The following is a 25,343-nucleotide window of genomic DNA, read 5'->3' on the forward strand; positions in this document are numbered from 1 at the left end:
AAAGTGCCATCTGCATAATTTATAATGGTGTCATGGCTATAACGTAGGGATATGACTAAGAACATGTGGGGCAAAAAGGATAAGCTGTTATACTTTGTCTTTGTTAGACCTCCTTCCAATCTAAGGTTTCACAGCCATGAGCTCCGGAAAACTTTACAAATGGAAATGTTAGAGGTCTTAATAACACTATCAATACTGGAAGGGTGAACTAGTGAGGAGTTGTTCAAAAGTTTTAAATTGCGTGCCATCCAGCAGCTTTGCTGAATCTACAGAAAGTCTTATGGAGTATGCCACTGCAGCCAATGCCTAAGAATTTCTTTTTTCATAACAAGGACAGGCAAATTCAGATAAACGAGAAAACATATCACATTAAAAATATTTGAAAAAAAATTTGAAAAAAGAAGTGCATTACCTCTGCTTGGACTACTGCTAGTATGAAGGAAGTATACAGAAAAAACATTCTGACTCAAACATTAATGAAGCCATCTACTGCATGATGCTTTGAAGAAATCTGAACATTGTATTGTGTGTGTGAAAAACACTAAAAGCTGGCAATTACAGTAACACATCTAACATCCTCATTGATCAGGCCTTTTCAATACTTTCACCTTAGAATTTCAATGACCATGGGAACGTATCACATTTCAACAGCCTAGTATGTACCTCAAATTACTTTTGTGAACCTACCCAATTAACAAAATGGTGAAAATAAATACATTTTCCAAAAGCAATTTCATAGTGTTAGCTTTAAAGCCTTTACCATGAAAAAGTACACTAAACCTAATAAATAAAAGCTGCTACTTATAAAAATCACTACAGTCACAAGCTTTGATGTTCCTACAAAAGTAAGGTGTACTGAACATGCATAAGTGATGATTATGCCAGTTCAACTGTTCATCAGACATCAGTGAAAGTTATGTTACAGGTTACTTTCAAGCACTATCTGTGACCCAAAGCCAGCAATTTCAAAGTAAGCATTACTTAGGCAACTGCATAAAGATGTCTGCTGCCCCCTTATTTGATGAGCTTAAACACTAAAAAAAAAAAAAAATAAAACTGATTCAATCTTTATCTAAGATGGATGAGACAGCCCCACTACCAACTTTTACAATATGAAAGGAAATGCGGTGTTAAAGAAATAGCTTTATGCAAGGTCTGTTGGTACAATATTTGATCCGTTCTTGCTGTTTCACTGTCAATTACTATTCATCTTATTATGGGGATTGAAAAGAGTACTGAATGAAGTTAAATGGTTATTGTAAGCACAAACCTGCATTCCCTTTTCTATGCATCACTAAAGCTTATTCTACAAGCTCTGTGAATGCCAATATTTTTCAATACAGTTATTCAAAAAAATCACTTTTGATACTTGCCTCATTAACCTAGGTACAGTGGTAACTTAATGCAGACATTACTCAAAGAGGAATACCACACTAAAGTGATGTATGAAACATAAATACATTTAAAGTTATGTCATTCTTTAGCTCCCAAACAAAAATGGCTTTGTACAGCTACTAGGAAACAGTCGTTCATGAAATGAACATTGTCAATGCATGAACTTTTGGAATAAAACTTTTCAAAACACTGCTACAAATGTACACTAAAATGCTTAGTAATTAAACAAAAATGGTTCTGAAATAAATTAAAACACTTCATTCAGTTTTCAGTTTGGTACCTACAGAAATTAAGTACATAACCTGGACAGCTGCAATGAGAGCAGGAAATTCATCCCTGGCTTACACTTATCAAGGGTACCAGAACCTTCCAGAGATTTGGGATGCATGGATAGGCTTAAAAAGGCCCTTGTAGTCATTAGCCTAGTAAACTCCTATGAACCTATGGAAGGATAATGAAGTCTGGACAAAGAACAAACTTTTAAGTTAGACGTTGGGCAAAGTGAGGAAGAAAGAGCACCCCCAGCATCATACATTACAACACAGGAGTGTGCAGGGAAGACAGAGGAAGGCACTGAAGAACATAATCCATAATGTACTGATAAGAAAACTAAGCAGTGGAGGTAAGACTGGGTAATCATTGCAACTGGATACCAGAGGATCAAGGAAGTCCAGGATCTTGTAATATCGTACATCAATAAAAGTAGTACAACAAAGATAAGAGGGTGAACTGCTCAATTTTAGTTGGAAGTTACAAACTAATCTTAATGTTAACAGGGAATAATGTTTTCCCAATGTTTCTATTATGTACAGACAGATAGGCAGATGGACAGACAGATAAAAACTGACAGCTATAAACAGATACATGGGTATATATTATATATACACACGTGCACACACACACACGCACATTTTGTTAAATGGGTAAGCCCACTACGCACAGGACCATCTTTTCAGAAGTAATCCATCAGCAATGTCTGGCTAGTGTTCACTCGTGTAGCAGTCAACTAAAGACTGATGGAAAACTGCAACTATCCAGCTAACTCGCAAGTACTTCACAGACAAATAATAAAACAAAAGCTGCTGTATCTAACATGGGAAATTAGGATGGGGTACCACTGTGAAAGTATAAAAAAATTACTTCTGCTGTCACATTTAAATTCTTTTTCAGTTGTACACTAGGATACATATCAGGGATGAGGTGAATCTTGCAACTGTCATTTTGTAACAAATGTGTTTATGTGAGGCCACACCTATTCTTTACAATGGGACAAGCCTACTACAAATGTGACGTGGACTAAACCATGAAGACTTGTGATGTGTGAACTTTCTGATAAACCTACCAGTAAATGTTTTCTCAAGATCCCTCCAATAATAGTGTTGGAAGCAGTCCAATGGAAAACATAGCTATCAAAAATATGCTTAAAACATAAAACTAAAATATCATTCTTCAGGAAAGAATCTGTCTTGGTGACATCTTTCCCATTAGGGTAGCTATTACCAGTTCCTGTATTAAGACAACAGAAACAGATGCTCTTTTACTGAACAGTAGATTAGCTGTTGGGTTCTCTTACATACTATCTAAAAAACAGTGAGACTTTGGGAAGTTTATTAACATTAACATAACCCCCACCTAAAAGTGCTTTTAAAACGTTCTATTTCACAAGTCGTGCAGTTTCAGAGGCTCATTTTCACATAGTTAACAGGGTAGGAAGAAGGGGACTTATTTTCAAATCCACTAACAACTGTCAGCAACACTCACTTCATATGTCATAGACCAACAAAGATTACTTAATGCATGTCTAAGAAACTGATTTACAAAGGGTCGGTAATTTTGCCATACACCTCTAGAACCCAGCTAACAGCTTGTTTTGAACAAATGATACTAATTACTAAGTTACTGCTGGAAGGCAACATGCAGTGAAAGATGCTAAACATAATAGTACACAATTTTTATATAAGGAGATAGTGAGTTAGCTGTGCATCACAGAAACCCATAAAATACTTCACAACCAAGTCAAATGGAAAGACACAACACAAACTATGTTTAAACCTATCCTACATACCTTTTCAAATCAAAGCAATTTACAAAGTACTTCTAAAAACAAAAACCTGGATGTGAAAACAAGACAGAAAATTAAATATTACAGAAACATTTAGGGCACTCTGATATTTACAAATACTTTTGTATTAATCTGAGCTGTCTAACTATTTGATTACAGCAATCTTTTAATCCATATACAACGATATATAACTCTATTTAATATATTAAATATATAATAAAATAATTACAGAAAACTGTGGCGTGAAAAAAGGAGGCTAATTTCTTATTTTATTACACTTAAGATAAATGATTAATTTAGTAACAATTATAAATCTGTGTTTTATGCAGTTTTATAAGCTAAAAATATATATGATGGCACTATAGTGTTAAGACCTACTATTTTGTATGGATCACAGTTTCTTTCTAAAGCTGCCACAACTGCAGAATGTTCAACATATCAAGCATTTTAAGAGCTAAGTGAGAAGGGAAAAAATCCACTCAAAAGTGCATTGCAAGATCAACTGGACTACTTAAACAGATTTTTTGGCTTTTCAAGCACAGGCAAAATATTTTCCAAAGAATCAGAAGCAAGCGTCTGCTAAATGTATGACTGCCTACTAATGTTCAGAAATAATGTTACTGTTCCACTATCGAATGGCAAAAAGGAAAAATGAAATTGAAGAAAAGAAAACAGGAAGATTACATCATTAAAACCAAAGTAGTGACTTGTGTTTTCTATAAATCTGGTTGAAGGACATGTTGATTCTTATATTTTAAACTTTTCTAGATGGTATTCATAACATGAAGACCTCACACATACAAGGTCTGCTGGGACTTTGACACCACTGTCAATATGAGCTAAATGATTCTAGCCATCCTTACAATGATTTAAAAAAAATTCTTCATATTGTCAAAACCATGCAAAGAAGTTTTCGCTGCAGTTCAAATAAACCAGTCACAACTAAACATTCCAATACAAGTTATTAGCTGGTTTAAATTTTGCTTGTGTGTTTTTTTTATTTATTTATTTATTTTTAACAGTTATGTATTTATTACTTGTAAACTAGTGTTTAATGCCTATGAACATTCTGTTAAAGTTTATGGCACACTATGCAAATTTTATGTTATTTTAAATCTTTATAAAAATATGAAACAGTCTAAATAACTGTAATTTCCTATCAAATGGAAAAATTGTGAGACAACAAACATTTATCTTACAGCATCACAAATTACCTGTTAAGCTCTCAAGGAAAAGTGGAAGGGGGAAATCAAATAAAAACATTTCAAAACAGTGTCGTCTGCCAAAAATGGTACTTTGAAAAATCTACTGTAACAAAAAATTTAATGTGTACTGTGAAATAAACGAACCTACTGGAAAGGGGGAATTCTATGCAAACAGTCAAAGGGAAGTGACAAGCACCAGTTAAAGAGAGTCCCAGTTATTTTACATGATGATACTACTAAATTGGCCAAATATTAAGACAATAATAAAAATCGCAGACTGCTACAAGCAAAAAGCAGCCAGTTTGTTTAGTATATATAAATAATATCCACATAAGACAATGCAATTTCATCAGTGGTTCAAGCTGACATCATTAGGTCCCTGGCTGAAGTTATCACAATTTTTAGTGGTGAGGTGCCATAAGGGAAGCTATTGTGGTATTTGAGAGCCAGTTAAGTGCTGTGCAGAATATACAGTAGCAAGACATATCCTGACTCACTGCAGTCAATATTCCAAAACAGGCCAAGTAAGCACTGTAGTCCTCTATACACACATACACACCTTTACACACATTCTGTGCATATTAGTACAGTAATTCAACAGTGCACACATTCTAAAACTTGCTGTGCCTTATGTCGGTGTGATATGTATACACACAAAATACATACACGTCTATGTTTATATGCATACAAGTGCGTTTCTGCACATACATAAATGTATGTAATGTCTGTATGTATATATTTATACTAAACACAAATGTGTGCACACACACACACACACACACACAGACAAACATCAGATGTCACATCTGAGCATCTAAATACAGAAACATGGGGGATAATAAATTAAAAGTTCATCCTCTTGGCGCACAATTACTTCACTATCATCCTTCAGGAAAGATGTCACAAATGTCTTGTTACCTGCTGCACATTTCTAAAAGATAAAATGCTGGTAGCCTGCGGTTGTCAAGATTATTTTTTTTTTTTTTTTTTTTTTTAAGTTTTTTGCTCTTATAACATTTCTGCATAAGTATATGGTCATCCTAGGCTCCAACTCACTGGAGCTTCTATAGATAATCATTATAGTAAATACAATACTTCACATTTTTATTAAACTTTCAGCAACTCCCTTTTATAAAAAGGGTACATAAGTCACCGACTGTGGAACCTACTGCTTTAAACAGAGGAGTTTCAATTATCACTTGTTGTAACAAAGTAAACAAAACTTAAAAAAATAATAAAAATAATAATAATTAAGAAACATTTCTGAATGCTTACCAACAGGCCTCACCATCCTCAACTCAACATGCTTACTTCAGTAAAATAATTTTGTTTTAACCAGACAATACAGTTGGTCACATTGCAGTTAAAAAAACTCAATTTTTTTTAAGTTCTTCATTGAATATACTCAGTCTTTATTCTTCTTTGAAGTCTCAAATATCTGAAGCCTCAACTCTTTGATCATCATCTCCAGCTTTTCTCTTGCTTCTCGTTCCCGTCTGAGTTCTTCCTGGAGCTCACGACGATCTGCTTCAGCATGGTCCAGCCTTTGCCTCAGTTCTGCAAGCTATTAATTAAAAAGGATAGAAGAATAAACTGCACTGTTTCTGAAAAAATAACACCTTCAGCATTTCTGAGCAGATCATATTTTTTTCATTTTCCCTGACCTCACAAAAATAACAATACAGATATTTACAATCAGACAGTGATCAAAGTCCTATGCCCAAGACATTTGCAGTTATCACAGATGGCCTCCTGAGATCATGACATTAATATGGTGGAAAGGTTTATGCATTCCTGTAATCCATGCAGTTATGCTTTCTGGTGGTCTGTGTTTCTATCTGGGTCATTTCCTGGAAAATTGGCCCAAGCGGAAGAGCCAGATAAAGAATGGTCCAAAAACTTTGGGTGCCATTTTGATCTGTTAAAGAAAAACAAGAAATGTTATCCAGGATGGGGATATCAGGCCCAACCTCTATAATCAAGACTGAAAAGTGAAGAATATAGGGATATAAGTGACCCAATTTCAGGCATGAAGGAAGGATTAATCTTTAGTGTGACTCCATCCCTATGAGTGACCAGAAAAGGCCCCCCTACATATGACGGCCTGCAGTGAAGAAACTCTTCTAGCAAAGGTTTGTGTCACTGGCAATTAAATTTTCTAGGATACACACTTGAGGGAACAGAAGCAACTAGTTAAGCAGAAGCCAAGGTATACGATCACAGGAGGTTACTAGGCTAATGACCCTGAGTCCCTTACAAGCTTAGCCAAAAGTTTATCCCCAAAAAGAAACCTCAGTCAGCACCTGTCACCCTTATTATTGAGGGACACAGGTAGAACCCCTGGGACAAATTTGTGGTTTCCCACCCACTCATCAAGATTGGCTTGAAGAGGGTCAGCGAGGTACTCTGTTTGATGTGCATTGGAAGTCTATTCCAGAGATGGGGCAGCCTCTGGGAGACAAACCTTTCTCTCCAGCAAGTTTTGTTGACGTTGCATATTAGATTCAGGCCTTTCAAGTGGATAATGTGCGAGGAGTCAGACTTACGGATATAAAGCATCTCTAGTAGGGCAGGGTCCAAGATTGCTTTGTAGGCGAGACAGGGAAGGGTCCGAGATTGCCTTGTAGGCGAGACAGACACAGATCACCTCTGAGCACTCTGTACGATACTGGGTAGAGTGATAGTGATTTGAGCCTGTCCGCATAGAACAGGTTTTGGAGGCCATGGAAGTACATACCAAGCTGGGCATTATACTCAATTATTGGTCTAATGAGGGAGGAGTATAGAGAGGCAATAACCTCCTTTTTTCTGGGTGCAATTCCTTTACTTATAAGATGAATCAAGTAAAAGGCTTTTCTGATCACTGCCGCTACATGATTGTCGATTGTGAGATTATCAACCCGAGTACCAGGTCTCTCACCAAGGTTGTGTGCTTAGGGGGTTGCCACTGATGTGGTAATCAGTAGAGGCTGTGTTTTTTTGCAAATGGTAGGATGATGCATTTTTTTTGCATTTAGCTTGAGGCTAATACATTGGCACCAGTCATCAGTTGCTGTGAGACCCTCTTATTTGGGGAGTCAGTGACAGCACCCATCTTGCAGTTATCTGCAAACCTGGCCAGCCACAGGCTTTTGTCTTTGCCTGGACTTCTGAGAAGTAGATGCCAAACAGTAGGGGTCCCAAGACAGATCCCTGGGGAACTCCACTAGTGACAGGTCTGCTATTGGCGGTGGAGGCACCTATTCTGACCCTGAGGGTCCTTGCTGGTGAGCCAGTTGACCACTAATAATGGGCGACTTCAACTACCCCACCATTAACTGGGAAAACTACTCATGTACTAACTCCTTAACGCAACGCTTTCTGGAATTCATAAACTCCAGTGCCCTAGATCAACTTATCCACACCCCCACCAGGGGCAACAATATCCTAGACCTAGTCATTACCAACATGAGTGACCAGTGTTCCACACCTGAAGTCAACTCCTCGTTGGTCCGATCCGACCATAAGCTAATTACCCTCGATATTCACATCCCACCCCCACCCCCCATTAAGGAAACCACAGTAAGAAATTTCTCCAAAGCCAACTTCATGCTTCTTAAGACAGAAGTAGTGAACTTCATGACACCCATGCAGATGGACAATACAGTTACAACTGCTGAATCCTACACAAATGCGCTCTATAAGCACCTACATGAGTGCATGGATCGTGCTATCCCAAACAGAACCAAGATGCTATCCTCCAATAAAAGGAAGACAATCTGGTGGTCCCCTGCCATAAACAAACTGTACAACAGAAGGAAGAAACTGTTGCAAAAGAGAGTAAAATCCCATGAGTGGAGGAGCTCCCTGGTCAGCCTCAGTAAGAAGCTGAGATTCCTTATAAGATCCTCCAAAGCTAGCTACGAAAATAAAATTGCAACTAATTCCAAGGACAACCATAAAGCATTCTATAGCTATGTCAAGAATCTCAATGGCAACACCCAGATCTGCTCTGAGTTACAGCACAAAGTCATGAAAATTACAGAACCAACCGATATTGCCAACATCCTGGCAAATAGGGTCAGTGCTAACTTTACCCCCACTCCCCCACCCCATATAGGGCCCATATCTATACAGGAAGAATGCAGAGCCCCTGTAATCACAACTACGCAGGTGAAAGCTGCACTCTCTAAAGCCAAAAACACAGCATCCATGGGACCAGACAACATCCCAGGCTGCGTTTTACACGAACTTCAGAATGAACTGGCTCCTCACTTAAGCACCATGTTCAATAATAGCCTCGCATCAGGCTTTGTGCCCACTGAATGGTGCACAGCAACAGTTATCTCATTCCACAAAGGGGGAGCCACCACTAATCCCGGGAACTATAGACCTATTAGCCTGACGAGCCTGGTCTGCAAAGCCATGGAACGTATCATCATGCAACTCATAAACAAAGACATTGGTAACCTCCAAACTCTGGATCCCACCCAGTTCGGATTTGCGAAAGGCAGATCATGCCTCCTGAACCTGATCGACTTCTTTGAGGCAGTCACCAAAGCCGTAGATAAGGGTAAAGTGGTTCACACAGCCTATCTTGACCTCGCCAAGGCTTTCGACACCATCCCCCATTCTGGAATTATAGCTAAACTCAATAAACTAGGCATAAATCCCTATGTCACAAGATGGGTTGCCAACTGGCTCACTGACAGAACCCACACTGTAAAAGTTGCAGACTCCAAATCTGACCTCAAACCAGTGACAAGTGGAGTACCACAGGGTTATGTCCTGGGACCGCTCCTGTTTGGTATCTACTTCTCTGAAGTACAGGCTAATACAGAAGGCCTCTGGCTAATGAAGTTTGCAGATGACTGCAAACTAGGAGCCATAGTCAAGTCCCCAAATGATGTGAACATCCTACAGAAGGGCCTCTCTGAGACAGATGCCTGGTGCCAGAGCCATGGCCTCAAGCTCAATGCCAAAAAGTGCAGTGTCATCCCCTTTGGTAAAAACTCTGTACCCATGAACTACCACATAGGCAGCAATCTAGTTAACACTGAATGCATGATAAGAGACCTTGGGATCCAGGTGGACAGTAGTCTCTCCTTTGATAGTCACATCACCACAGTAGTCAGGAAGTCCTTCTACGTGGCACACCTCATCATAAAAGGGTTCTCGTCCAGGAAAAAGAGGTCATTGTTACCCTCTACTCATCACTCATTAGACCCATTATAGAGTACAACGCCTTTGAATGTACCTCACAAGACATCTGCAGCAGCTGGAAAGGCCACAGAAGTACCTCACAAAGAGGATTACTGGACTCAAACAAATGCCCTACACTGACCACCTCAAAAAACTCCAGCTTTACTCCGTAGCATATCGCCTACTCAGAGGTGATCTCTGCCTAACATATAAAGCTATGTCAAACCCAGAGCTGTTGGACATGCTACACCTAAAGAAATCCTAATCCCTCCGAGCTACACGCTCTAGGGACCTAAACCTTGCCACTACAATAAAAGTACAGTTTTGTACCTACCATAAATGTAGATGTTCGAGGATCCACATTGCTGCAGTCCTAACTATTGGGTAGTCCGCTGTCCAGTCGGCCCGAATACCAAAGTATATGGCTGACGTCGGTCAGGGCGCATTAGACTGACGTCAGTACGTCAGGGTACTAATGCGCATGACCGACGTCATATCCTCAGTCTTTTCTTGCCCCAGATGTCAGAAGACCCTGAAAAGATAAGGCCAAAACAAAACTCCCAAAATACCTGCACCAAAAAATATATATACAATATATACACAAGTAGCAGAATATAACCTCACCTACACAACCACCCCTAAACACAGAGGGGAAGGAGGGAGGGTTGACTGCAGCAATGTGGATCCTCGAACATCTACATTTATGGTAGGTACAAAACTGTACTATGTTCTTCATTCCACATTGCTGCAGTCCTAACTATTGGGTAGAATCCCAAAGCAGAGGTAAGGGAGGCTGGCAAATTATAAGGAAGCAGGAACTGACAACATGCCTTGCAAAATAGCTGTGGCAAAACCAGCCCTAGACTTAGAGTAGAGAGGAAGGTGATAATGCTTAGAGAAAGTATGCACTGAACTCCAAGTAGCTGCCTCCAAAATATCCTTAGTTGCCACCCCTTAGAAATGCTGTGGAAGTGGCAGTAGCCCTAGTGGAATGAGGCCTAATCCCAGCTGGAATCTCCTTGCCATGATGGGAATAACAAAATGTAATGCAACACCCAATCCACCTAGAAATAGTTTGTTTTGACACAGGCTTGCCCTGAAGTCAAAGCAAAAGAAACAAACAACTGCTGAGACTGCCTAAAATCCTTAGTCCTGCTCAAATAATAACGCAATAGCCTGTGTACATCTAAAGTGTGCAAAATCTTTTCCCCTTTATTTTGGGGATCTGCATAAAAGGTAGGCAAATGAATAGTTTGGTTTAAAGCTACACTAGAAACCACCTTAGGCATAAAGGAAGGATTAAAGATACCCTATCCTTATGAAAAATCAAAAAGGCTCCACTGCCATAAGGGCCTGCAACTCAGAAACCCTTCTTGCAGAAGTAATGGCCAACAAAAAGCAGTCTTCCATGACAAGTATTTCAAATCAGCAGTAGCCGAGGCTCAAAAGGTTGTAGAGTAAGTTTCTCCAACACAAAATTGAGATCCCAAGCAGGAGTAGGAGCTCTACGTGGGGGTCTTATATTCTTTGCCTGTCTAAGAAATTGCTTGAACAAAGGATGCGAAAACAATGGTGGGTCACAATCATAGTGAGCTGAAATTGCTGCAGCATGAAACTTAATGGAAGAGAAAGACAAACCTTTGTCCAGTAACTCAGTAAGATATTGAAGAGCCACACTCAAATTTGGCTCAGTAATCTCCAAATTGTTTGCTGCACTCCAAAACAAAAATCTCTTCCATTTTTCCACTTTCCTTGTACTAGGTCTTCTGGCTTCCATAATCACATTTAAAACTTGTTGAGGAAGCTGAGACCTGCTGTCTTTCAAAACAGAATATGCCAGGCGGTTAGATGTAGAGAGTGAAGCTTGACATTGAGCAGATGACCGTCCTTCTGAGACAACAGGTGTGGAATCAAGGGTAAAGGCCATGAAGGCTTCCTTACCAGACTCCTCAGTAATGGGTACCAGTGCTGCCGAGGCCAATCTGGAGCTATTAAAATCATCCTTGGCTTGTCTTGTCTGACCTTTAGAAGCACCTTTGGAAGAAGAGGCAGAGGTGGAAAGGCATACACATGAAGATTTTTCCAACTGAAAGAAAGAGCATCCACTTTCCAAGCTGTGTGATGAAATCCTTTGCAAAACTTTGGCAGCTGGTGGTTTAGTGGAGAAGCGAACAGATCTATGTCTGGAGTTCCCCATGACACTGTCAATTTTTGAAATACATGAAGATCCAGTTTCCACTCGTGGGGACCCATGATTTGTCTGCTTAATACATCTGCTAAGGAATTCTGTGCTCCCGGCAGAAACCTTGCCTGAAGAGTTAGTTGCAGACTGAGCGCAGTCTCCCATAAAATCATTGCTTGTCTGCACAATGGGTAAGAATGTGTTCCCCCTTGTTTGTTGATGTACCACATGACAGTTGTGTTGTCTGTTAGAATCAACACCTGCCCTGGAAGAAGGAACTCCTTGAAGGCAATTAATGCAAACTGAACTGCTAACATCTCTTTCATGTTGATATGTAGATGCTGTAGTCTGGCAGGCCACTTGTCTTGTATCCACTTTCCATTTAGATGAGCTCCCCAAGCAACATCTGAGGCATCTGTCGTTAGAATCTGACTTGCCTCTGGCCGGGTCACAGAGAGTCCCTTGTTTAGGTGACATTCCTGAGCCCACCACAAAAATTCCTTTTGAATGCAAGGTATTATTTGAATGACAGTGTCCAAATCCTGGCAGTGCTGTGTCCACAGATTTTTGAGATACCATTGTAGCTTCCTCATATGCAGTTTGGCATTGGGAAGCACCAGAATACAAGATGCCATGAACCCTAAGGCTTGAAGGACTGTCCTTGCAGTCAGCCCGGACTGAAGAGATAGATGATGGAAGTAACTGGAGAGATTCTTTTGTTTGTCCGGGGTTAAAAGGCCATCTGGGCTGCTGTATTCAGTCTCACACCCAGAAAGCACATGTCTTGAGAGGGTACTAGACTGGACTTTATTTCGCTCACAGAATACCCTAGGCATCTTAGCACTGCTATGACATATTCCAGATGCTGTAGAAGATCTTCTTTTCTTGAGCCAGAATCAGGCAGTCGTCCAAGTAAGGATAGATGTGGATGCCTTTTAGCCTGAAGTAAGCTATCACTGGAGCCAGAACCTTTGTGAATACTCTGGGCAGTAGATAAGCCAAAGGGCAATGCAGAGAACTGATAATGAGAATTTCCAGCTCGATAACGCAGATACTTCCTGCAACTTAGTCTGATTGGCACATGAAGGTAAGCTTCTTTGAGATCTAAAGTTACCATCCAGTGATCTTTGCCCAGCAGAGGTAAAAGCTGTTGTAACGTCAACATTTTGAACTTGGGAATGTCCAGATAAGTGTTGAGGATAGATAAATCCAGAATTGGTCTCCACGTGTTCCCCTTCTTTGGTACTAGGAACAGGCGAGAATAAAATCCTAGGCCCCTTTCCGGCACAGGAACTGACTGAATGGCCCCTATTTGGAGCAACAGAGAAATTTGCTTGTGAGCCTCTGTCCTTTGAAGAGGAGGAATGTCTGGCATGCCTTTGAAAGGAGGCAAGGTATGGAAATAAAATCTGTAACCGTGGTGAATAATATCCAGAACCCATCTGTCTTGGGTAATTAAATCCCAATTTTCTTTGAAAAGAGACAGCCTTCCTCCCAACGGTGCTGCCAGGCGAGAATGTACTGGCAGCTAAAAAGGCAGGTCATTGGGTCTGCTTACGAAAGGACTGACCCCTGCCCTCACCAGAAGTCTGAGCAGGGGAACTCCCTGTCCTAGGCCTAAAAGAACCCTGAGCTCTGCCCCTACCACGTCTAGACCTACCCCTAGACTGGGAATCATAAGCAGGATAAGTCCATCCCTTAGTAGGCCAATTTCTACTAAACTTGGAGGCTGCACCTGCAAAAATCTTTAACAGTTTGCATAGACTTAGCCTTGTCCTCCATTTTCTTCAAAACTGCTTCCACAGGCGAACCAAACAACACATCAGACTGTAAAGGAGCATCCAAAATCCTTGTCTTAACATGCTCAGCTAAATTCTGATCTCTCAGCCAGGCGTGCCTCGAAGAACAGAACCAGTGGCAGCCACCCTGAGGAGGCTTGCACAGCATCAAAACCACACTGCAAGGAATGTTTACCTACCTGTTCAGACACATGAACTAAATCCTGCAACTCTTTACACTCAATACCTTCAGCCAGAGCATCCACCTTAGATTTCAACTGTGAAAGAAGATAATTCTGATATTTTAACATGTGAAACTGACAATTCAACCCTCATGGCTAAAGTGGAAGAAGTATACACTTTCTTTCCCCATCTATCCAAAGCCCTTGCCTCTTTATCAGGAGGGACAGGATTTTTAACAACTGAGGCCTTCACACCTTTAGGCCCCTGAGAGACAGTTTCTGGGTCTGCCCTAGGACTCTTAAAAGATACTTATGAGCTTCAGGCACCCTATAATACCTATCCGTTTAACTGGGGCAGGAGGCAGAGAATCAGGATTCAGGGAAGCCTCTGCAAAGACATCTTCCACCACATTCAAAACAGGAGGTATAGCTAAAGGCCTATGCTGGGGTAAAACAAGAATTCCCTAAGCCTTTTCCTGGAATCAGAGAAATCTTGACCTTCCCATTTAAAATGTTCCCTCATGGAATGCAGAGTCTCTGAAAATGAAAAATCCTCAGGAGGAGAAGCAGAAGGAGTAGAATCATCCACATCAGAATCAGAATAAGGAGGGTACTCCTGCAAGTCTTCAGCCGAAGACTCAAGCCTCGAGCATTGCTCAAAACTCTCAAACTCAGGTTCCACCCTAGGCCTCTTATCAGGAGGGGCATAGAACCCCTAATCAAAGTAATCAAATCCTCTGCCATTTTAAGCATATGTTTCTTAGGCAAAGATCCTGAAGTACTAGGAGAAACTCCCACAGAAGCTAAACTTGGCCTGCCCCTCAAAGAAGCCTTGGAAACTGAAGGAGAGGCTCTAACCACCTTAGGAAGAGAGGGAAGAACAGCCACCTGAGAAGCCCCTCAGCCTGGCCTACTTCCTGAGAGGATACATCCTGTAACAGTAAAGTCTCTTCCTGAGACTCCAAAGAGACACCTGGCAAAACCTCTGGCTCCACTGAGCCTTTCAAAGAACCGACGTCTGGGACTGTCGGGTCCTCCACCCTAGGCTTTGCTGCTTTATCTTTGCGTTTTAGCGAAGCCGGAGCATCCGACAGCATTTTATAATTACAACGCTTCCCAAACACTAACCTGGCACAGTCTAACCTTCTCTTAATAGTGCGTTTGTTAAATCTAGCACAAGAGCGGCATCCAACAATGTCGTGCTCAGGCCCTAAACAAGGTATACACAAAGTATGGTAATCCCTATGAGGTATCTGTTTCCCACAAGAAATACAGTTATTCACTTTTTCTGACATCCGGTTAAATACTGAGGCAAGAAAAACCAAAATATTCTAACGGGTACTTAGCCAACTTTGATTCGGTCTGAAACTCTGACTTCAGAAACTTTCAGAACGCCAACCTGCACTCGCAAAATTGCTTCTGCATCGGACCATGCGGCAAAAAAGACTGAGGATATGACGTCGGTCATGCGCATTAGTACCCTGACGTACTGACGTCAGTCTAATGCGCCCTGACCGACGTCAGCCATATACTTTGGTATTCGGGCCGACTGGACAGCGGACTACCCAATAGTTAGGACTGCAGCAATGTGGAATGAAGAACATCAGGACATGCTGGAGGGATAGATTCCTGTCCCAGAGACTTCCCATACTCTGGAACAAGCTACCCATCTATGTCAAGCAAAGTTCTTCATTAGCACTCTTCAAGAAAATCTTGATGAGTGGATGGGAAATAGGAAATACACCCCGGGGATCACTTCTGTGTCTCTGCTCGTCAGTGGCACAGGAAAATAACTTTCTTGGGTGGCGTAAGCCAGGGAACTTTGCTGGCTAGGCATGCATAGGCCCTTGGGCCGATAGCCTAGTACCTACCTATGAACCTACCTGATGAGATAGGGATTTATGCCATGTTTTGTTAGCTTTTCAATGATACCCAAGTGGGGGATTGTGTCAAAGGCCTTGGCCAAGTCAAGTTAAGTTAAGTTAAGTTAAGTTAAGTTAAGCAGTAAGTACTGACATTCCCTCATCCAGGACCTTAGTGACTGTCTCAAAGAAGTCAGCCAGGTTCAACAGGCAAGATCTGCCATTGACGAATCCAAACTGGGTGGGGTCAAGTGCTTGGAGACTGCCTATGTCCTTGTTTATGAGCTCCATAATAATATGCTCCAGGGCTTTACAGATCAGACTGTCAAGCTAATGGGGCGACAGTTCCTGGGTCAGTAGTGGCACCACCTTTGTGCAAGGGGATGACAATGGCAGTTCTCCACTCTGGTAGAATGAAGCCTGTAGTGAAGGCAGTTCTTGCTGGAGATGGTGCAGAATACAGCTTGGGATACTATCAGGTCCCATGGAAGCAGTGTTCTTTGCCTTGGATAGGGCCTTTAACACTTGCTCTATGGAGATATGAGGTGTAGGGCAAGTATCGGGGATGTCAAAAGGGCCTTTGGGGGGATGGGGGGGTGAAGTTTGCGCTGAACCTATTTGCTAGCAGGTTGGCTAAGTCAACAGGATCAGTGTAAGTGATGCTGTTAAGTACTAATTCCGAACAAGCCTGGGCCTTGCCATGGAGGTTTCTGATGTAGCTTAAGAAGGCCTTGTGGTTTCTCTTTTGTTTCAGAGGCTAGTTTATATACTTGTACAAAAACAGGTTCCATACCATGGTGAAGAAATTTCCTTTTTTAGTGGCCTCCAATGCAACACCCCTTTAAGGGGATGCTTAACTGGCAACTGGAAATAATGGGGCAGATCCATGGCCATACATGCTCAGACAGCCAAAACATGTACTTTTAGTCAGTTATAGAACAAGTTTGTATTACAGATGCATGACAAGTAAATAAGAACCAGTCGCACCTAGGCAGCATTTGGTCCCGATTTCTGCTGTGATACCATTGGGAGAACCTTTTCCACTTAACTATGTCTGGCTTCTTTGTGTTGCATTTCCTGGCTTCACCCAAGACGCACAGCAGATCCTCAAGAAACATGTGCCTGAAAGGGAGGTGTGCTACATTATCCACACTGCCTGCCTAAGAAGTTCTCAAGCTGGGGTGGATTACGGACATTTTGTTTCAAGTTTATTGTCTCACATGCTCAGGCAAGTAAACCAATTCTGCCTTTGTGAAAGTCAAAAGAGGGAGAATGAATGCTGTCTTTGTCAAAACATGGCTACTAATAGTGTTTTTGGCCTGCTCTCCTTTACCTCCATTAGAACCCTGGGGATCAAGGGGACTGGAGGAAATGCATATAGAATCAGACCTGCCCAAATAATGGAGAAGGCAAGTGTTGCTTAGGCAACCACTGTGGTTAACCAGGTGCAAACTTTGCTCAACCATCCGTTTTCTGGTAGGGAGAGTCCTTACCTGGCAAACCCCACCTGTGCACTATGTCCATTTATAGGGACCTGCTTTTTTTCTGCACATCTGGCCTGCTAACATACTCTCTTTAAATAGGATATAAAGTGCTCAGAGGAGTCAATCAGACTCCAGGGCCAATTCCCATGCTTGCATTGGCAGTCTGCACTACAGACAACAGTAAGTAACCATACCCTTGCTTGCTGATATATCACATCACTATGGTATTATCCATTTGAAGGTATAGTGTTCCCTACTGGCAAAAGAGCCAGAATGCCTCAATGGACCAGTATGACTACTGTCATTTCTTTTATGGTCATCTGCCTCCTTCTTAAGACTATGTCTCAAGTCTCCTGGACTTTCAGCTCCCCCATGTGCTCCCCAGGACAAATCTGAAGATTTTATGCTAAGTGTCTGGGTCCCCAAGAAATAGCCTTAACAATGCCTCCAAGTTGAGACAAACTTGGTTTACTCACCAAGAGAGCACATTTTTAATGCAGAGTACTAGTGGAATGGGGCACTGCAGGGACTGTGCGTGTTGGCAACACCTCTTTCACCAGTACCATTGCAGTTTCCTCATACAGCCTAAGGGAAACATTAGGATTCATAAGGATATATTTTCCCAGACTATGAGGAACTTTCACTGAAATTTGATTATTCTTAGAAACTGCACTGAAATAATGGGACACAAAGAGCACCCTGTCTGGAGGAAAAATTGCGCTTTGATGTTCATTCTCCAGTAGTGCCCCAAGAACAGCACTGTCTGGATGGAACAAGGTGCAACTTTGGGAAAAATCCCAGGGACCAGAAATAGTTTGGATGTCTACAGCCTCCTGGAGCACCCTCACAGATGTTGCCTGGATTAGGCAATCATCCAGGTATAGGTAAAAGTTAATGCCCTTTATCCAGCCAAAAGCAATTACTGGAATCAGGCAATTTATAATATCCTGTGTGTGGCAGGCAGGCCAAAGGGTAAAGAGGTGAACTGGTAGTGTGAATACAATGTTTTAAATGTGAGAAGGATCTACTTGTCCAACCTGGTTGTAAGAATGTGAAGGTAAGCATCTTGTGTGTCCAGGGTGTCCATGAAAGCCTGCCAAAGAAGCAAAGGTAGAAGGCTCTGCAAAGTTAGCATTTAGAGTTTTGGAACTTTTAGAAACTTGTTCAGTCTGGACAGATCCAAAATGAGGCTCCAAGTTCCTTCTATTCTTGGGATTAGGATAATATTTGTAGTAAAAATCATTTACTTTTTCTGTTACAATCTCTATAGCTCCCCAGTTCATCACAAGTTGGGTCCTTCTTTGCAGGTCTTTCTCCAGAGGGCCACAAAAGAGTTCTGCTTTCAAGTGCATTAGTAGAGACTAAGTTCTCAGGAACGCATGTCTCCTAATCAGGCATCTCCCTTTTTAGGCTCTTTATCTTCAAAATCATAACAAGTTCAGTTGATTAAGGAGGGACTCCAGAAATTTTAGTACGCAAGACTGGCAGCGGAGGATCCCGACAGCTAAGGCAGCTAAGGTAATGGTCTTCTTCTTAAAACAGTTGTCACTTCCACTTGCCATTCATTGGGAATAGGGTTCCTGGGTGTATCCACATTAGATCCATTGCTGGACACCACTACTGTAAAAATCATAGAATTCTTATACAAATGTTTACGGGAGTCAGATACAATACAACTGATCTGGTTTCTGTAGGGTATGAAGCTTTGACGCCTCTCCAGAAGACAAGGCTAGTGTAGCAGGAATCAAACCTGCAAGAGCCAAAAGGGAGAAATGGGAAAGTACAGTTGTGTAAAATCTTCCCATAACGATAGATGTCCTTCTCTTCACTGCTGCAGTATTCATTACAATAGGGATCCCCTGCCAAAAGCGGATTGACATCCGTCCAGTATACCAAAGTCTTTAGGTTACTTTAAGGTATGCAGTATGTCACACGTATGCTCCTCGCACAGCGTAGGGCATAAAAGTGACATCCGGATGCACCATCCTCAGAATTGAGAACCCCAGCAGGAATGCCAATCCAAGGTGTATTGGGGAAATCAGTGCATCCAGAAGATAATGGGTCAGGGGAAAGAGGGAGGGAGTGAATACTGCAACAGTGAAGATAAGGACATCTACTGTTATGGTAACATTTTATACAACTGTACTGTGTCCTTCCATTTCACTGTTGCAATATTCATTACAACAGGGACAGTGACAAAGCTCAGGAAGGAGAGAGGGAGGAGGAAGGACCAGCAGAGCCTTCTAGGAAGCCATGAAGGATGGTCCTAGCAAAACCAGCACTAGCTCTGGAAATTCCATCAAACCTGTAGTGCTTGGTAGAAGTATGCATAATAGTCCAGGTAGCTGCCTCAAGAATAGAGTTAGTATCCAAACCCTTGCAAAAAGCAACAGAAGATGACATGGCTCTAGTAGAATGAGCCTTAAAAGAAGAAGGAAGGCTCTTTCCATGAAATGAATTAGAGAAATGGCTTCCAAGACAACATAGCTTACTTGCACACAGCCAATCATAGGGACCTAGGATGAAAAGAAACAGTTGATCAGATTTACAAAAAGTCTTAGTCTTACCTAAATAAAATCTGAGTTGTCTATGCACATCCAGTGTGTGCAGCACCTTCTCATGGCAGATTGTGGAGAATGGAAAAAAAGTGGGCAAATGAATAGACCGATTAAGAGACAACTCATTCACCACTTTGGCTATAAAGAAAGATTAGTATGAAGGGACACCCTGTCCTTGTGAAACACCAAAAAAGGACAACCCATAAGGCCTTGAAGCTCAGACACCAGTCAGGCAGAAGTAAGGGCTAACAAAAGTACTCTTCCAACAGCAATGTTGCAAGGAAACTGAGGCTGCAGGCTCAAAAGGAGTCTGGGTCAATTTTTCTAAAACAAAATTAAGATCCCAGGGAGAAGCAACAGACTTCCTGGAAGACCTAATGTGAAGGATACCTTTAAGAAATTGCTTACCTGCAAATCTAGAAGCTAAAGGAGGAGAAAAAGACGAACAAGCAGAAATAGCTGATAAGTGGGCCTTAACAGAAGAATAGGCCAATCCAGCATTGAGCAGATGTCATGCTATTATCACTGTTGCGGAAAATCTGCTGACCCTTCCAACTACAGGCCCATTGCTATCCTGTCCCCTATCTCCAAAATTCTGGAAAAATGTATTCACACCAAATTACTCAAACACCTGCTTGACAAAAACGTACTAACCCCCTCCCAACATGGCTTTAGACCCCACCACAGCACCTCCACTGCACTTCTTTCCTTCATCCAAACAGTAGCAGAAGCCTTGGGCAACAATGTGTTAGTCTCCTGTTCATTTCTTGATCTCTCTATGGCTTTTGACACTGTTTCTCACTTTAAGCTGCTAACTAAACTCTCCAACCTCAACCTCTCGAGCTCCTCTACTAACTGGTTCAAGCTGCCTCTCCAAAAGGCAACAATCCATTCACTGGCAAACTGTCTTCTCTCCCTTCCTTACAATCAACACCAGTGTTCCACAAGGATCTATCCTAAGCCCCCTTTTGTTCAATATCTTTACTAACAACCTTCACTCAGTCTGTCACCACTCCACACTCCTACAACTCTAAACTAATCTCCACTGCCCCTAACTTCCCTGATCTGATCTCTTAGCTCTTACACAAAGCACCTTTTCTTCGGTCAAAACATGGCTCTCTAACAATCAACTCATACTTAACCCCAAAACACTAACCTTCTCTTCAAAATCAGTGGCACACCTCAAATACTCCTTTTTCCATCACCTCTTTAAATAATACCATCATTATGCCTAAACTCCACACAAAACTACTTAGGGTTGCCACCATTTCAAATGCCCAAAGTGGGACATTTTTGGTACAAACATCAGATTTTGCAGGGCAAAACATACCCATGGCCAGTACAAATGACAGAACTTCACTTTTTTCCTAAATAAAAGCTTATTCTTGTAGCATTTTAGTTGCTTATTCTGATTCTTATAACATTTAGGTGTCTCAGATACAGAATAACTGTTTTATGCAACTATTACATAAAATATAGGAAATATTTTTGTCCTAAAATCTCAGGACATTTGGGATTTTTTCAATTTTTTTGCAGGACACAACTGCCCAAAGAGGGACTGTCCCTCGCAAAGTGGGACAGGTGGTAAGTCAAACTACTTTGCGTCATTACTGATGATGAACTGAAATATGACATACACATTCAACAGTGCATAAAAAAAAATCAGAAACTAGGTCTTCTCCTTCCTCTAAACTCTCCTTAGCTCAATCTCTTCTGTTACCCTGCCTACTGTATGCTGCCCCTATCTTCACTTACATTCAATCTACACTTCTTTCCAAACTTGAACATACAATAAAATTGTCAGGTTTGTCGCTAATCTACCTTTCAAGTCCCATCACTGTCATGCCCTTAAGACACTACACTTGCCCGAATACCCCACCCTACTACAACAATTACATATTACTCACTCTATCCTGAACAATCCTTCTGTATGTCCCTCTATCTCTAATCTTATATCCTGTTAATGCCCCTGACGCCTACTACATACTTCCAACAAACTCCTCCTTGACATCTACAAACCCAACAAAAATATTGGTAAGTCCCTTTGCAAATACTCAATAGCTCATGCTTGGAACACACTTCCCCTCAATTTAAGATGCATCTCACAAAGGCACCTGTGTATACACGAACTTAAACAATACCTACAAACTATCTGGTCCTGCCCATGTCAAACCCCCATATGTTAACTAATGCCAGCTATAAATCTGTTTCACCTCTATCCATCTGTCACCTCTTTTTTTCCTACTTTTCTCTCTGTCTCACCCAATACAGCTTGTGTTCATGACCTCTACTTTTTTGTCAACCCTTTCTCTTGCCATATACCATTAGTTCACCTCAAATATTCTACATCAATCCACTGTCTCATCCTTTGTATTACACTATTCATAGATTTCCAGAATGTAATGACATTATTTGTTTTTATTATATCTCACACCTTTGTGTAGCATTTGATCTGTTGTCCAATGTTCTTTTACTTTAAAAAGTTTGCATTATTATCCGATGTATTTGACCTTTTGTTTATGTTCTTATACTTTAAAATTTTATATTATTACCTGGAGCTTTTCTCTTCGGGTCTCCACTGAAAATGGGCCTCTGGCTCAGTTGGACTAACCCAGTTAACAAATGTCAAATTAAATCTAACAAATAAATAAAACTGCTGCAGTACTCTTGAAAGAAGAGATGTCCAGTCCCATGCAGCCTGTCACTCATCCAGTACGGTAAAGCTTGGAAAGGATCTTGTTTGCGCCGTACATCACATTTATGCTCCTCGTACAGAATGCAGGGCATTAAAGAGATGTACAGATGCAACCACCCAGAACTTCTTTTGCCACTGCCCAGTTGGGGTTATTTTTTAATTATTTTTTTTTAAAGTTTGCTTCTTGATCCTGTATTTATCACTGCCTAGAGTTCATGTCACCCAAGAGAGAATGTGTTGACAGATTTCCCATAACGATCATCACGAACAGTGTCTTTTTTTGTTTGGACGCTTCCCATGACCATACCTCTTGCAATACCTGTAAGGCATTTGTGCCTAAGACACTCAGATGCGTCTTCCCTGCTCATTTATCTTGAAAACCAGTAGCTTAGACAGTTAGCAGAGGGTACCATGTCAGACTCCTTTAACCTAAAGATATTCCCCCTTTGTAAGAAGGCGGCCAAGAAAATAAAACTTGAAAAAATCCAGCAGTGATAAGAACCAAAAAAGAACACCAGCACGAATCAACTTCCAAGAACCACACTCGGACCAAATAGACTTAGCGCTTTCATTCACTTTATTAACGTGAACTTCATCAGAAAAAACACACACCGACTCACCCCTTCCTTTTGTAACAAATTAAATTGAATAACAGGAAATGATGTAACGTGAGAATCATTTCTCATAAATGTAAAACAAAACATGTAAAACCATATACAAAAATATATAAATAATGTTGATAATAAAACTATTAAATATTCATTGTTTCACTGTTCATGTTTCAACTGTACAATAAAAAACATTTTAAGTTAATGACTTAATTCAAGCCAGGTAGTACAGCTGCTCCAAATAGCAACTGCCAAAATGCCTCTTTGCATTCTAATCTATTGTTTAGATCCCCATCCAGTAACACTTTGTCAATACTATCTAAAACAAAAAACTCAAACTTTTTGAATGTAGTACAAGAAAGTGCGTGTCTAGAAAGTGAATTTGTCTTGTCTTTTTTCTTTATAGCTAATGTCTGCTCGTATATCCTACGTTTTAAACTTCTCTTGGTTTTCCCTATATAGTAATTTTTGCATGAAGTGCAAGTAGCTAAATAAACCACAAACTCACTGTTACAACTGTAATATTTTTTTGCCCAAAAAGTGTCTCAAATGTTCCATGATGACTAAAGAGGAATTCTCAAATGTTCCATGATGACAAAAGAGGAATTACTGATGAATCTACATGGTTTACAATTCATACAACTAAAAGTACCTTTCTTATTGGAACATGCTCGAGAATTAGAAGTTATGTACTCACCATAACGTTCCATCTGAGTAGGTGTATTCATTTGTCTGCAACCTGTGGGTTATGGATCCGATATCGGATCCGAACCGGCATGGTTTTCCAGCTATGGATCCAAGCTCTCAGCTCCTCCCCTCACCCATAATGCCCTGCTCTACCCTCATGACCTCAGATCGAGTTTGCCTAAATAATACTGACTACAAAGGGTAACATGAACAAAAGCAGGAAACTCTCTCTAAAGGCCAGGGGATGGAGGGGATGGTTGCAGAAATGAATACACCTACTCAGATGGAACGTTATGGTGAGTACATAACTTCTAAATCTGAAGTAGGATATTCATTTGTCTGCAACCTGTGGGACAGAGTCCCCAGCTACCTGAATCTTGGGTGGCTGCCATGGAAGGATATTCCGAGCACCGCTGAGCCAAAGGATGCTCTACCTCTAGATGCAAGATCCAACTTATAGTGAGAAATAAATGTATGAGATGAAGCCCAAGTAGCTGCACAAATATCATCTAGATGAATCCTAGCCTTGAAGGCTGCTGAGGTAGATACTGCCCTAGTTGAATGGGCATGAACCCTCTGGAGCAGGCCTTCCTGAAGTGTCATAAGCCAATAAAATGCACTTAGAAATCCACCTAGACAGAGTGACTTTAGAGATTGCTTTACCCAAATTGAATTTTGCAAAGGAAATAAACAGCTGATCTGATTGCCTGTGACCAGCTGTCCTGTTGAGATAAAATCTAAGTTGCCTGTGAACATCTAGTGAATGTAGCTTATATTCACCTTTGTTTTCATATTTGGGAAGAAAACAGGGAGGTTAATGGATTGATTGATGTTTGCTTCAGAAGAGATTTTAGGAAGGAAGGACGGATTGGTCCTGAGGCACACACGGTCCGGATGAAATACCAAGTAAGGAGGTTTAGCTGATAAAGCTTGAAGTTCAGAAACTCTCTTGGCTGATGTAATGGCTACCAAAAAGCTGTCTTGTAGGACAAGAATTTGAGATCTGCAGAAGCTGCAGGCTCGAAGGAGGAGCAGTCAAGGCTTGTAGGACCAAAGAAAGGTCCCAAGGAGGAACTGCTTGTTTTATAGGGGCCTGAGAAGAAAAGTACCTTTAAGAAATGTCTTACACAATTTGGCTGACATAAGAGGATTAGTCTCATGGCCAATGTGATAGTGAGAAATGGCTGCCAGTTGAACTTTGACTGTGGAACTGCTGGCACCATCGTTAAAGAGATCTGTTAGAAAGTCAAGCACTACAGGGATAGGAACCGAGAAAGGATTCAGTTCTCTGAACCGCCCACACAGAGAATCTCTTCCATTTGCTCCGATAAACCTTTCTAGTGGATGGTTTATGAGCTGCCACCAAAATAGCCTTTACAGGTGAAGAAATACCGAGTCCTTATCAAGAGTGGAACTGGAGCAGCCAAGCTGTCAGCTTCAGGTTGTCCAGGTTGGGAGGAGGAA

At 41.1% G+C, this 25,343-nt stretch overlaps 1 protein-coding gene across 2 annotated transcripts in view; it reads right to left on the reverse strand.

The window, feature by feature from the left end:
• Window positions 1-4,475: 4,475 nt before the first annotated feature.
• Window positions 4,476-25,343, reverse strand: part of SKIL (SKI like proto-oncogene) — a 234,122-nt gene continuing 213,254 nt past the window's right edge. Inside the window, exon 8 of one of the 2 annotated variants that reach the window (XM_044070063.1) lies at window positions 4,476-6,226. In XM_044070063.1, coding sequence (XP_043925998.1) covers window positions 6,068-6,226 — 159 coding nt within the window. In that variant the 3' untranslated portion in view covers window positions 4,476-6,067. The remainder of the gene's footprint in view (window positions 6,227-25,343) is intronic. The other variant, XM_044070064.1, reaches the window with a different exon arrangement.

The sequence above is a fragment of the Protopterus annectens genome, chromosome 4.part1, assembly GCF_019279795.1.
Source record: "Protopterus annectens isolate FY-2018-M chromosome 4.part1, PAN1.0, whole genome shotgun sequence".
Taxonomy (NCBI): Eukaryota; Metazoa; Chordata; order Ceratodontiformes; family Protopteridae; genus Protopterus; species Protopterus annectens.